This window comes from Dinoponera quadriceps, unplaced genomic scaffold, assembly GCF_001313825.1.
Source record: "Dinoponera quadriceps isolate SergipeBrazil2010 unplaced genomic scaffold, ASM131382v1 scaffold1280, whole genome shotgun sequence".
NCBI classification, from domain to species: Eukaryota; Metazoa; Arthropoda; class Insecta; order Hymenoptera; family Formicidae; genus Dinoponera; species Dinoponera quadriceps.
The window spans coordinates 554,775-569,219 of NW_014555813.1; the positions used below are offsets into that span (position 1 = coordinate 554,775).

General features: G+C 48.5%; 1 protein-coding gene across 1 annotated transcript; it reads right to left on the reverse strand.

Annotated features, from left to right (window-relative positions):
• Positions 1 to 2,174: 2,174 nt before the first annotated feature.
• On the reverse strand, positions 2,175 to 5,196 carry LOC106745477 (serine/arginine-rich splicing factor 6-like). The gene is made up of 2 exons (XM_014621113.1): positions 3,516 to 5,196; positions 2,175 to 3,072 (listed from the first exon to the last, which is right to left on the reverse strand). The coding sequence occupies exons 1-2, from the start codon at positions 3,651 to 3,653 to the stop codon at positions 2,539 to 2,541; spliced, it is 672 nt and encodes a 223-aa protein (XP_014476599.1). The 5' UTR covers positions 3,654 to 5,196; the 3' UTR covers positions 2,175 to 2,538.
• Between the last annotated feature and the right edge of the window lie 9,249 nt (positions 5,197 to 14,445).

Genomic DNA, 14,445 nt, shown 5'->3' on the forward strand with positions numbered 1-14,445 from the left:
AAATTACTTCCGATTCCTGGTGGATAAAATCAGTATCCGAGTCCTATCTACCTCTTTCTCATTTTTCCGCTAATCGAGCGTTAACTGCTTGGGCACGACATTGCGCTCGTTCGCACGCATACGTTCGCACGTAAGTTACGGCGCGAGAGTCAAGTCGGGGGTAACCGCGGGCGTAGCCTCTCTGGCCTACCTCCTAATCTAACCTCGCAGACGGCACTGCCGCATGGCAAAATAAATCCACCTTAATGATATCGCGCGTAGTGCCGGGGTGACGCTATCTCGGCCGGTTGGCGCACGTGAGAACCCACTGACACCTCGACGTCCGACGTTTCGCGCCGCACCACTCGCAGCGAAACGCACGAGCAATCGCGCGCGGAGCGAGAGAGTAGATGGTATCACCGGGATTTTCAGTCTGGGCTGTTTGTCCCTCGCGTCATTTGTGCGGCTCATTTATGTGGCGACGGGCGGCGTGACATACCGTTCGGGACAATGGTCATTCTTGGGACCGAGCGCGAATAGATTTTGTCTCTTCTTGTAGAGTTAGTCACGAAAAGGTTGCTACACACTTGTTTTTTTTATACATTTCGAAACGCTGGGCCCGATAAATGGGAGATATTCTTCGGAACGCTGAGAAAAAGGTTCCTTCAAATTCAATAAATTTCATCACATCCAAACATATTTTATCAGGCACGCTCCGAAGAAACCAGTGTTTCGATTAGTAAGTACGATTGTTAGACTCTTCAACGAATATGTATGTTTATCTTAAGTCAAAAATTGGTTTGAAACGAAAGATGATTTCCTTCTAAAGAAATTATTTGTTTCATTTTACATATTCATTTTACATATTTATTGTAACCAAATAATATTTTATTTCGTTAGAAGATATTATTTCAAATAATAGCGTTCTTTCTGTTAAATAATCGAGTTTACTCTTAGAGTTTAAATTGCAGTATTTAGACGGTTTATCAATCTTTTGTAGCTTCCCGAGCGTATTAGTCTTCGATAAAGTACAATGACTATTTTACGATGAATTATTACACCGAATATATGCAGAGACGATTTTTACAAACTAGTTACCCGTTTACCACAGCGCGACATTGCGGTAGCAAAGTGTTAACATCGCCGTAGTCGTGAAGGAATTTTCAACTGCTCGTATCACGTAGACTTACGAGCCGTTATACACCTTAGAAAGGAGGTTACGCACAGAAGAAGACGGTAAAAGTAAAACAAGATAAGAGAAGATACATCCAGTTGATTGATAACGGAAATAAAATTTTTTTCATTCGCTCGGAATATCCCGTGTTATTACCCATCTGCGTCCAAATTTCTCCGGAAGCCGCCGGTGTCGTTGGCAACAAATCGACCGTGAGATCGAGCGAGCGATCTTAGATTTAACGAGATACGCTCTCCTTCTACGTCGAACTCTCGAAGCTCCGGATGGACCACCAAAGAGAGATCCGTTCTCTCGGAGATAGGGAGAACAGCGAACGGTTCTCCGGCTCTAGGAAGGATCTTAGGTTAGAAAGAGTCACCGTTAGAATCGCATTAATATTGCTTGATAGATTCCCCGGTAGCATCGCGTCGACCTCCGCGAAGAGTCCTGTCGGAGAATAGGGAGCAGTTAGATCGCGGCATTGTGACGGACCCGTGGGACGTCCAAACGGTACCGGGAATCGGCAGATATCTCTCCCCTCCTTCTCTGTTTCTCTCCCTCTTCCTCTTCTTCCTCGTTTTCTCGCCGGGGACCGGTAAATACCACTAATCACTTCTCGATCCTTTCTAACCCGCCTTAACCCCGCCGCGGTAAGAGTTATAGCAGTTGGTTTTATTCGGACTGCCTCCGTCAGGACCTCGACCCGGACGTTCGCGGCTGAAAGTCACGCGCCGCGAGAGATTCGCGAATAAGTCGGCAGGATCTCGAGGGATGCGGCGTTGAAGTCGCTCCTCGCCGGCGATATTCGGACAGGCATTTTTCGAATTCGGGAAGCATCGGTCAGACTTGAGATGGGGAGGAAGGAAGGGTGGGAGAGAGCAATGATGGATTAAAATGATCGGATTAAATGAAACTAAGCACGGACGTTCGATATGATAAAGTTTTGTATATAATTGGTAAATATGTAACAAAAGAGTGTAAATGTGGGATATATAAAATTTGGTAGAAGTCATGTTACAAAGTGAAGTATAAATCTCGGGCCGCCATTGCAATTTATCGGCAATTAGAAACGAAGTCTAGATTCGTGAGAGTTATCCCCGTGTTGTATCAGTCGGTAATCACCGCGTCGATTCCGCCGAGGATCAAGCGCGGTTGCGATCCTTTGCAGTCCGATTTAAGAGGAATTCAAGTTGAAAACACACGATTTCAGGACGAATTGAACTTCACGAAGTGAGGCGGACAATAAGCAAAGACTTGTTGTTTGTCGCAATAGCAGTTAACAAATTTGCCAAACGTTCGTACGAAATGTCAATTTCGGTTTTACGAGGACAAAAAGAAATAGAAAGGATACACACGACTGCGGAGGATCGTCTTGTTGCGCGCGCTCACGATCGGTCGCGTTCTCGATCGATGACTACTTCCTTGTCGCTGCTGGTCGACGGGCTGCGCGATCGGCTTCGATCGCGGCTACGGCTCAGCCGGAACGGTGTCTGTTCGCTGCTCCTCTTGTACAAATCAGTCGTGTCCTTACGAAGGTTCTCCACCGGGGTGTCCCTTAGGGCGTGCGCCGAGGGTTTCCTGGAAGTGCACCTGCACTTGGCCGTGAGGGACCTCGATTCAGGAAGACTTTTTACCCTTCTACTCCTGCTTCCGCTCCTCCTTCTCCTCCTCCTCCTCCTCCTCCTCCCCCTCCCTCTTCCTCTTCCTACCGTGCTCCTGCCCCTACCGCGACCTCTACGACCTCGCCCTCGTCCTCGCGATCGGCCACGTCCTCGTCTCCGCCTCCGTCTCCTGCCTTGCTCCAAGGGCGTCACGGTGTGCGCTTTGTACAGCATGTCGGGATCCATATTGAGGCTATAGTAGCCGTGATCTTTCTTCAAGATGCCGTAGTCCAGGCCGCGTTTCAGAGCGGCGTAGATCTAGAAAAGAAACGTCTCCTGACAGCGTCTTTCTCTGCGCTTATTAACGTTAAATTCTCGGATAAACCTTCTCCATTGTAAACGATTAATATCGTAGAATCTACACCATTTTTCCCCCTTTGAAGGAGTTAGAAAAACGTCGGAAAGTTATCGTTGAGCGCATTGATAATGAAGGCTTGAAGAAAACCCGCTTTTTTCAATTTTCCGAAAAGAAACCGAAGGAATTCGTGAGAAGGAAAGCGTTTTTTCACGGTTTCTTCGCGAATAAAAAACCGAAGAGAACCGCGGAAAGTATGAAAAGAACCGAGTTCTTTCCGAATTTTTAAAATTATAATTAATATTCATCGAAAGAGGGAAGAAGAGTACAACGAAAGAGAATAACATGGAAATCGTTTCGTTAATGGATCGATCAAAACTACGTGAGATAAGTCCAAATCAGATACCTGCTTTCGCGTATTCGCGTCGGTCGCGTTGTACTGCATCTTAATGTAGTTCATGATTTCCTTCGACGTGGAGCCACGGAGCTCCCGCAGATTACGAATGGCGGAGGCCACGAGGGCCGACATCTTCGGCTTCACCATTCTCTAGGCTCTTGTTTCCCTTCTCAACGATGCGATACCGAAGTGATAACGTCGCGTCTGCGCGTCGTCTCATGAGCAGGACTCGGAGAGGTGGGTTAGGATGGCGAAGGGCCTCGAAGGAATCGAACCCGTCCGGTCACCATCTGGCGCGCGTTGCACGATGTAATCCGGACGATTCGTCGTGGCAGCTCTCCTACGATTCCGAACGACCACGAGCTGCAAAATGGCTCGTACTCCGGAGTGAATTTGCACTCTCCGAAACAATGCGCGATTTGCCGGCGCGATTTTAGATCACCAAGAAGATTTAATAACCGATGGAGGTATCGGTCGTGTCCGTGTGCCGAATGTGATTTTGTGAAGGGAGAAAACGGGATGCGCGCCGATGACGTGCTCGGAGATAACTGAGCGCTGTTAACGGCACGTTATTTTATCATACAAGTGTTGCTAGGAAATTAACGTTCGCCTCGTTTGAAAAGTGACGATCTCTATACCGAGTGATAAATGCTGAGCAAACATCTGGAGCCCGAACTCACACGGATCGGCACAGTTTTGCGCGTGAAGTTCTATCATTTTGGAGCTTCCTATAAAAATAACATTATATACTCCTAAAAATGATTCACCGCTTTTACTCCTCATATGGGTCCGCGTTCCGATCCGTTTTTAGCTTGTCTTATTATTTTTATGCTTATTTCTCGCACTCTCAGGCACGCACAGTCCATTAAGCAGGGGAATATGACACACGAGCATGCATGAATATTTTTTAGGAGATTGTCCGTCTGCGATACTCGTTTTCCGGTCGATGAGACGGCAGCACGTTAATACGTTTCCCCGTTTTACTACGAAAAGAAGCACGTTAAAGAATCGTGCGTTTACTCGTGCCACCTCAAAATGCGCAATGTGAGCGCTTGTGAGCGTTAAACGAGTATTTTGTACTCGTAGCTAAACGCACGTTTGCACGCCTCAAATTTACCTAGCACTCTCTGTACGTGTTTACTACTGAAAAATATTCAATAGCACGCTTGTACCATCCGATTATACTCGTGTGCAATCCATTATAATATAACTCCACTATCATGCGTTATTACAGAGAAGTGTTCTCTTCCGATCTAAAATCAGAGTCACACTCACTCAGCCGAAAGCGGCCGAATATTTCTGTAAGGACATACCAGAAAGGAATAATTTCACGTGTAATAATAATTATACCAATTTGTGCACAGGAATTTAAATTACAAGTTTGATTGTAACTCTAATTACAAGCACACTTACGGTGAAACAATAACAGCAAGAAAACCGATCGAGCAGAGCTTGCTTATTAGCTAGTCGATTTTTTTTATCGATGGAGCGATTGCTCGATTTTGACGTGGAGGAACAACAATAAGAAAAAGACACGGGATACCGTGCAACAGTTGGTAATTACAAAGTGTAGTCCGTAGCATCGACACATTTTCACGAGAGTCGCTTACACGACGTTGGATTGAAGGCAGGCGTCGTCGAGAGATAAGAAGGCGCGTGCGACAAGTTACACGACGTTGGCCATCGAATGGCTCGGTTTCTTGCCGACCGTCACTCATTTCATATTCCTCGGACACGCGCGCGGTATCCTTTTTTCTGCCTCCCCGTGACAGCGTGTGCGCGCGTTTTGCGTAATAGGCGGCGCGCGCAACGTGCCGTCGCTCGGATAAATATTGCGCGACACTCCTGTTGAATTTCCCCTTAATTAATACGCTCATTTTTAACAGCTGTCATGCACGTACAATTGGAAGCGTGAAAGAAATACGCGGTTGGATCGGCTGGGATGGCCGCGTCGCCGTGCGACTCCCATTAACACCGCTGGTAATCACCGTCGAAAATCTACCCGCGCGATTTATCATCGCACGATGGATGCGATATAAGTAATATTAACGACGACAAAACGTTTGCGACGCGCTCGAGATGCCCGTCTCTCTCCTCTCTTTCTCTTGCAAACGCGCGTTCACGTGTATCGCGGAGGCGGGCGACGTGCAACATTGTGACTGCATAAATCTAATGGAAGCTCGGGGTCACGGGGTCGTCGGTTCGTAGGTAGTATTTTGTAGCCAAGTCGCGCTACCGCCGACCGCGCGGTACCGCTTCGCGGTGTTACGCGGCACGACGACGACGCGACGGGACGCTCTCCGAGGGTCCTCTTTCTCTACGCAGCTCTCGCATGGTCGTCTCATTATCCGTCCTTAACGGTGCCGTCTCGCAGTCGAGGAAAAAAGTGGCGATTTCAAGCCGCCGTGCGCGCGCGTGGAACGCGTGTATCCCCGGACGACGAAACGACTTGCCACCTCGTCCGGTAATTGGACGGTCGAGGATGCCGCGGTTTACAAGAATAACGTGGCAATTTAGCCGGCCGCTTAAGTCGCAGCGCGCGCGCGCGCCGCGCCGACGATTCCTTCGTTAATCAGCACCAGGTGTCGCGAAGTCGCCGCCTCGCTGAATGCGCACCTGCTTGTAAATGCCCGCGTCTATACTCCAATAATTATTTATCAACGTCGCATTGAGAGCGGAGCGAGTCGCGAATGCTCTCTTTCTCGTCGCGACTCGTCGCCGGCGTTTTATCGTTCGCGAGCACGGCGCTTCCCGTTCTTCAGCGCGTTCTTCAAACGCACGGGAACCGCGCCCTCCGGTTCTCCCCGATGCGTTAATTAAATTCAATTGATTTGCGCGAACGTGTATCGATCGATCAGCGACGGTGAAGCGGCGGCGATTCGAAACACGGGGCCGATGTAACTTTGCAGAGTTGGCGTCGCGTCAGAATCGGGCGTTTATTCGCGATAACGGGGAGATAGCGACTTGAGGCATCGTCTCCGAGAACGATGTTATGCATCTGGTAAATATCGTTACGTAGAAATATATCCGAATTTTCAATATTATGAATGGAATACGTTGTGCCTTATAATGCGGTGAAATAAGCGATATACATGTGATTCCTTTGACTTTGTTGGCTTTTACGAGGAACGTATTATTCGTGGACCTGATACGAGATACGAAGCGTTTCTTACAATAAAGGTGAGCCATTTGTGTAAAAGAGATGCGCAAAATGAAGTGCCAGACTAGATTCGGGTAAATAATGACTGCGATACTCCTTAGCGAATCTTTACTTGGATTATAATTAAGTTTTACTCGGACCAAGCAAATATTGAAACTTTACCCAAGTAAAAATTTGCTAAGTACTATCGAAGTATTATAATTGTTGATTATTAATTTACACGAATCTAGTACTTTTATCTGTTTTTTTCATACATCCACTATTGAAATACATAATTATAAAAGATGAGACAATTCTTTCGAATTTTAGTCTGTTTCAGTAAGTGAATTTTATATTTCGACGTGACTTTTCTTCAAATTACAGTAGTATTAGTTATGAAATAGATATATTCAGCAGTATCTGTGATAAATAGCGGATCCTCATCTTTGCCAAAAGTCTTACATTAAATGTGTACACTTTCCCGTATTTACTCTCTCCAAGGTAAAACTTGCCGAAATTACGTCACTCTCGATTCCTGATACCGGACAAGCGCGCGCGCTCGATATTGCTCGCGCTGCATTCCAGCCGATAAAACCACCGTGGCGCATTATCCGAACCGATGTCACGAGGTATTGCTTCATTGACTCCTCGTGTAGAGGATGTTGGCAAAAAGCCGATCCTTGTGGAACTCTAGGAACGTGACTTCGTAACATCGACGGCGATGACAGCGGCTGGACGATGAGCCCGGGCTTTGTTCCAGGACTGTATCCGCGCCGTCGGGAGTCCGACAGGACCATAATAAATGTCGCGCATCAGGATAATTGCGCATGGAATTCGCCGCTCCCACGACTAACACGTTGTTGCCGGCCGACGCTGCGGGTGAAACGCCGAGCCGAGGGGGAGCCCGGGCGCGGTTCCTCGCGCCGCACGCTCCTGACGGAATCACAGAGAGAGAGAGAGATGGGGGGGAGGGGGGTAAATCCCAGCGCACCGTGTGCATATGTGTAAGTGTACGTGTGAGTGTGGGGAAGCCATCACCCCGTTCGCCGCGGGATGTCCGGCCGGACAGAATGTGGTAAACCGAGCGTGACGATTGCTCACCGGGGCATTTTTACACCTACGCTCGCTTTCCAGGAATCCATCGATCCCGATCCTCCACACCTCGCGGCGTCTAATGCCCGTGACTGCCAGGCGGACTTTCTTTCTAAAACAATGTCGTGGCTTCCCGGAGCGCGTACGCGATTTTACTCGGCGCGAGACCGTTCTTCTTCTTGCTCGGGCTTGGTTGCACGGTCGGTGCGTCGTTAGGACACGTTCCTTCCTGAAGGAGGAACGTGGCGAACCAGAAGGTTCAGTCCCCCGACGTCCGTCACACGCCCGTCGCGTATTTTAAGGAATTCTCGCAGATGACCGCGTGGATCCGCGCTCTGATCGTGTATATTCGCGAATTTACTTATCCGTCGAACGAATCAAAAGTAATATCGAAGTAGAATTGCGCCGCACGGTTGTCCCGCAAGCTCCATTCTCGATGTCGTTCGTAAAGCAAGTGTGTTTGCTAACGCGCCGCGACGTTTCCACTAATATGCTAAATACGGTCGAGGGCGCGACCGGCGTATTGTGATCACCACCATGTCTCATTAGGATACCTATAAAGCGTAATTAATCGCGCCTGAAAAATCGGTTATACTGACAGAGAGAAATAGTGAAATAAATATATAAGAACGTAGTTTCGCTTGATAAATACTAAATTCATGAGTGATCCCGTTGACGGGCCGCTGAAAATACAATGCTAACAGGCGATACATCCTTAACGCGTTAATGAAAAATTTGTCCTACATCGGTGAAGGAAGTCTCTCGCGAAAGTTAGATCGGGGACATCTTTGCAACGCGTAGCGCGCAGAGGCGCCGCGCTTGTTTAAACAACGTTAGAACGCTTAATCGTTAGGATCAGAAGACCCGACGGCGATCCGGAGGTGTCGCGGTTCGAGGACGCGACTATTACGCTCCTTCAAGTGTACCTGGAGGACGCTCATTAAGCGACGCTAAGTTCGCACGTGGAACGACTTTCGATCGGCCCTCGACGCGGCCGATTGCTCGAACGGCCAATCGACGTGCTTGTCGTTGCATTGTACCCATGCCTGCCGCGATGATCGCGATTGGTCGATCGCGGCACCTTCCTGCCTTCCGCGAGAACGACAGTCGCGTACGTCGAACGTGTTATTCGCTTTGCATACTTGACCGTCGGCGCCCGATGCGGTTCATTATCCATCGTAAACGCGTTTTTGCCAGCGATCGCCATTTTGGATTAATTATCGCGACTGGGTACGCGTCACATTAGCGTTTTCCCCTGTGGCGCAATATATAAATTATTCGAGTGCCGTTTACACAGCTCTCTCTCTCTCTCTCTCTCTCTCTCGTTTTCGCAGCGAGTGCGACGACGCATGAATATCACGTAATAAATAATTGGTGTTCTCGGAACGATTGAGACGCGTTGACAATTTTATTATCATAATTTGTCCCGCTCGCGCATCTATCCGCGCGAGTGCGCGGTAACGCTTTTAATTACCGTCGCGCGAAGATATAATCTTTCCGTTCGCCGTCGTTCGCGCTTTAGAAAGCGCGTATTACCGGCGGTTACTTATTAGCGGCGTGATTTTTCGCACTCGTCCGGACACGGTCGCGCTTCTGTGATATTAATACTTGATGAAAGCGTTGCTCTCAACAGAGAGCGGGATCTTAACTCAATTAGGATAAACGGTTAATTCGCTTTGCTCGAGAAGAGCTGTTTGCATTTCAGGAGAGAATAATTGCAGTATCTGCAAACATCCGATTAGAGGAAATTGCTGCGAGTACACGATACGAGGTGCAAAGGAGAAAGAGAGAGAGAGAGAGACAGAGATCGCGTTCTGAGATCGTATCCATGGGAAGGTGCGGACAAAAGAGTCGCGGAAATGTCCCTCCGAGCTCTCTCAAAATACTCCTCGCGCTCAGCTCAAGTCGTGAAGAATAATCAGGGCGCGCGGAAATGATCGCGGTGAACTTTGTGACACCGCGGCTCGCACGGAGGAAACAAGTTTTGCTGAAACGGCAAATCGTTTGTTAATATGGTGACAGCAGAAAAATTTGTGTTTACGGAAATAATAATTTTGCTGTTATAGTGCGTCGTTGCGACAGCAATAAAATTTCGTTGACATAACCAAATTATTTTGCTGCCCAGCAAATAGTAATTAATACTTTTAACCAGGGACCCGAACCCGAACCACGGGCCGGAACCGGAACCGTAAACCGTACCGAAATCTTATAAATCCTACAGAACCGCAACCGGGACCGTTACATTTTTTTCGGTTTACGGTTCTTTTCGGTTCATTACTTCGGTTCTTATTCTGTGATTTAAAACGGCCATTCCTTTCATTTCATAATAAAATTCTAGTTATCACGAGAAAACAGCACATTGATTGGTTAGCGCGATTCAAGCATACGATATTGAACAGAAGAGGATTAATAAAAGAAGTAATATATTACAATTTTTGGATGAATAGAAAGACAATCATCCTGAATTGTACAAATTCTTGTAACGGAACATATATTCGGAGAATGTTCCGTTAGAGAGGTTACAAATAACGAGGATAATATTATATATCCAAAAAAGTTACGAGCAGTAGATGGAAACAGTGGAAAAAAGTCATCTACATCGAGGAAGTGATATTATTATTTTTTCTAATATATCATTATACACGTTACATAAATATATATAAACAAATAATTTGCTGTTCTAGCAAAATTTTGTTCTCCGTGCGCTCTCTCTCTCTCTCTCTCTCACCCTCACTTCTCTTTCCACAGACAATTCTGACACGACGAATCCGTTCCGTCCTTCCTCGAATTATCCGTGTCTTTTTGATCATCGGGCATTCGATACGCCGACGACCGCCCGAAGATTCTCTCTCTCCTTCCTTCTCTCTTTGCTACTCTCATTCGGTCTCGCGCGCGCGTCGATTTTCGACGCGGAGGGTTTCGCGGTAAAGGGTGAATTAATGCCGATGAGAACGGGCGCAGTTAATAAACCGGACTTATTAAACGATTACATTAACGCAACCGTCGCTGGAGATTAATGCACTCGGCTCTCGTACGTCTCACTCCTCGCGCGAGCGAGCCGGCGAGCGCGCGTACACGTGGAAAGGCAGGAGCCGACAAGAAATATGATCTACACGGTGTGGGCATCGCATCGCGCGCGGTAGCTTCGAGATAATTACGAGCGCGACCGGCCATCATTTTTGCGTATCGAAAGGCGAAAGTTCGTGCGCGCGAGTCGAACGACGCGAAGGCGACGCGTAATAAAGCGAGCTTTTTTAATGTCGGTTTAATTAGGCCGGAACCGCACCGCAGGGGCAGCCGTGATGAATGTGGCGCAGGGTTTGCCGCGCAATCGTACGAAGGATGTCCGACTATGTCGTCAAAAGCGATTCGCGACGCGTTCGACGGTAATGCGTTACGAGCGATTTGCGGCGCGATGCGAGCGAGATACAGTCGAATCGTGCGATTTCACTCCGGAGAGAAGGTGTGTTGTCTCATTGACGGCTCTCCTTTCCACATTGCTGATTGGCTGTCTCAATCTCCATGCGAGAATCTCCTTCGCTTGCTTGAACGGTTTAGTAAACGCATTATTTAATAATATGTAGTAACGTACAACGTACAAAAGTTATTAAAAATTGCTCGTTATTTCGAAAACCGGCAACATGGTCCACGCGGAAAAGGGTTAAAAGCGATTGGGGAATCCGCTCGTTCTCGCGAGAAATTTAACGCGACCGGCGGCAAAGCGGGGACGATGCGAGAGGTGAATTGGGAGAATTGGACGGAAAGAGAATTCTGGATGAGAGAGAGAGAGAGAGAGAGGAAAAGGCAGAGAAGTAGCGAGAGAGAGCGCTTGACTACACGAGAGCAGGTGGACGAGAAGAGGCGAGAACACGAATCTACTCGACCGGCGGCGACGTAGGTTTTCTTGGCCCACCCGCACCTACCACTCATCTCGATGTCACGTGTTTATAAATAGTGCATCAACGTAATGCCCAGCGGCTGTAACCGCGGCGAAAGATTTACGAACACCATGGCGAGCGACTAGCGCGAGTTGGGACGGCGCGCCCGGGACGCGAGACGCCCTGTGAACGCGGAAAGGAATTCGGCGGGAGATGTAATAACGAGGTTGAGCGGCTCGTGCCTGGTTAGGCGTTACCGATGATTCTCGGAACGGTTCCGTCTGGCTAGAGATCACCGGGCTGTATTATGCAGCGCTGTCACGTTCGCACATGATTGCGCATAGGAAACACGGTGGGATTTCTTCGCGTATCAACGTCCGACTCCGTCCAAAATCAAGGCTCCCCGCGGTTTCTCTTCTCTCCTCACTCCCGTCTCGTTCTCCCCCTCCCTTCGGGACGAACGTTCTCACTCGTGTCTGGAAAATCACGTCGACTCGTCGAACGAAATATACGCAAGAGACGGAAGGACGGGTCGATCGACGAGTCGATAACGGGCTTTCCGGGGGGATAACGATGGTAAAAAGAAAAGAAAAAATCGTTTTGAGAATCCATTTGGCGAATCGAACGTTCTCACGTTTCTTAATTTATCACACGCCGCTTCCCTCACTCGTAAAAACACGTGAAGCAGACGCTGCTGAGCGTGAGGTGGCGAATGATAGCGCGACCGATCGATCGTCGAGTCGTTATCCTTTTCACGATTCGATGTCGGATGGTAATTTAAAAAGAAAAAAGAAAAAGAAGGAAAATGTGACGCAAACGGGGGGAAGACACTTGCCTTGTAGATTCCTCTAGCTTGTATTTCCTCGTTGGGATGCACGTTCCTAATGAGACGACTCACCACTCTTTCACCTGCTTTCGGTGCCGCCGCGCCGCCGTAAAAAGTAGCCTAAGTGGACGCGACACGAGCGACATCGGAATCCCGAGAGTCGTAAAGGTATCTTCGACAACGTAACGACACATATTTCACGGACCGTGACTTTCTCGGATGCGTGCTAGCTATTTCTGCTATTTGCGACGCTCGTGTCAGATGTGCGCTCCCGCGTGGCTAACGTCGCGCCATTCCGTAATGCGAGCAAAGCACGCTGCTCGTGATCTCTGAGAGAGAGAGAGAGAGAGAGAGAGATTCACGCGCCCGCGGTCTAGTCATCATCGTCGGAATTCGTAACTCGACGGCGCCGATCGCCTCCAATTAGTTGCGCGCATACAAATCGTACGCGGCCCGAAGATAATTAATAATACGGAAAAAGGTCGTTGTCGTGCCGACAATGCAGAACGGATCGCGCACCGACGATAGCGATCTAAATTTAGTGAGTTTGCATACCGCCGGTGACGTAGAGAGGCTCCACGCGCGGAGTATCGACCGAAGTCGAGAATACCGTCGAGTAACTAAACCTCGGCTAATCTTGCTGCGTCCCCCTTTCCCCCCTCTCCCTCTCACATCCCAGTCTCTCTCTTCATCCGTGTTCATTAGGTAATCACGTAATCGTTACATTGACGAGCCGCTGATTATCTTAGCCGTGCGAAGATGGAGTAATTCTTAAGAGACCGAGAGAAGGATTTGATAACAATCATCACGATTTGTTGAATGTGTTTCGAACAAATGTCTGATTACTGCAACCAAGTTACTTAGTTTCATCTACCATAGTGCTATATACTGTATACAACATACTATACCATATACCAGAGTGAACCACGCAACGTGATCAGCTTAGTTCGGCCTCACGGAATATGGCGAATTAAAGACTCGAAAATAAGTATGGCTGGCCAGGATTAATCGAGCCTTTTAAAAATTGTCAGAAAATTACATTCGGAGCTGTTGTAAATATTTAATCTCTCTCTCTCTCTCTCTCTGTTGCGCGAGACGAGAAGAGTCGTTTCCGAGAAACATGAGTGTAGCACGTCGAAGCGCACAAAGCCGTGCATTTTGCCGCGGTTACATCTGCCGTACGTCCATCTATATCGTACGTGTCGGTTTCTCTGCGGCGTCATTAGTCGAAGTTGATTTAGGGGGCAAACGCCGTATATTCTCACCGCCGCCGCGATTAATCGCCCGTTTTAACGACGCGGGGGTATTACTCGGCGCGACGTGAACGGCCACTTAAATTTGACATACGGCGGAAGACGGCGAAAGATCTGTATCGCGCAAAATCGCCCAGACGAAACAATCGGCGTGTCGCGCGCGCGCGGAAGAAGGACCGAGGTGTACCACCGGGCTGAGAAACGTGGCACGAAGTGCGCGATTCCCTCTCGGCGGATTATATACACGGACATTTGTTAGGTTAATGGAATCCGCCCGCGGCTGCGGGGTACAATGCGCGGGGAAATAATGGGACTCTCGTAAGTTGGAACACGTTCGCGACGGCGTCCAATTCTGGCCGAACGAAATACACTTGACATCGAATTGCAATTTCGAGAGAGAGACTCTCCCGCCGAGATTTACACGTCAGATATTCCCCAGAATCTTTCGGCGAAAGCTACTTCGGCCGTAAGTCGCCCGGAGGATTCCCGCCGTTACGGGATAACGCGGCAAAAGCGGTACATCCTGTATAATCCTATGCAATAATTACAATCGTTTTCCACTGGGAAGACACACTCCTCCTACGAGCTTCGCTAAGTCTCGGGATTAAATCGCATCGGCAAGGGAAGGAGGGGGGGAGTAAAAGTGCCCGACCGCCTGTCCGATAATCCCGCAATCCATTTTGCTTATGATCGATGGGACGTTACTCGTTTTAACTCGGCGAAACGCCATTTCTCGCGAACGAGGGCGGCT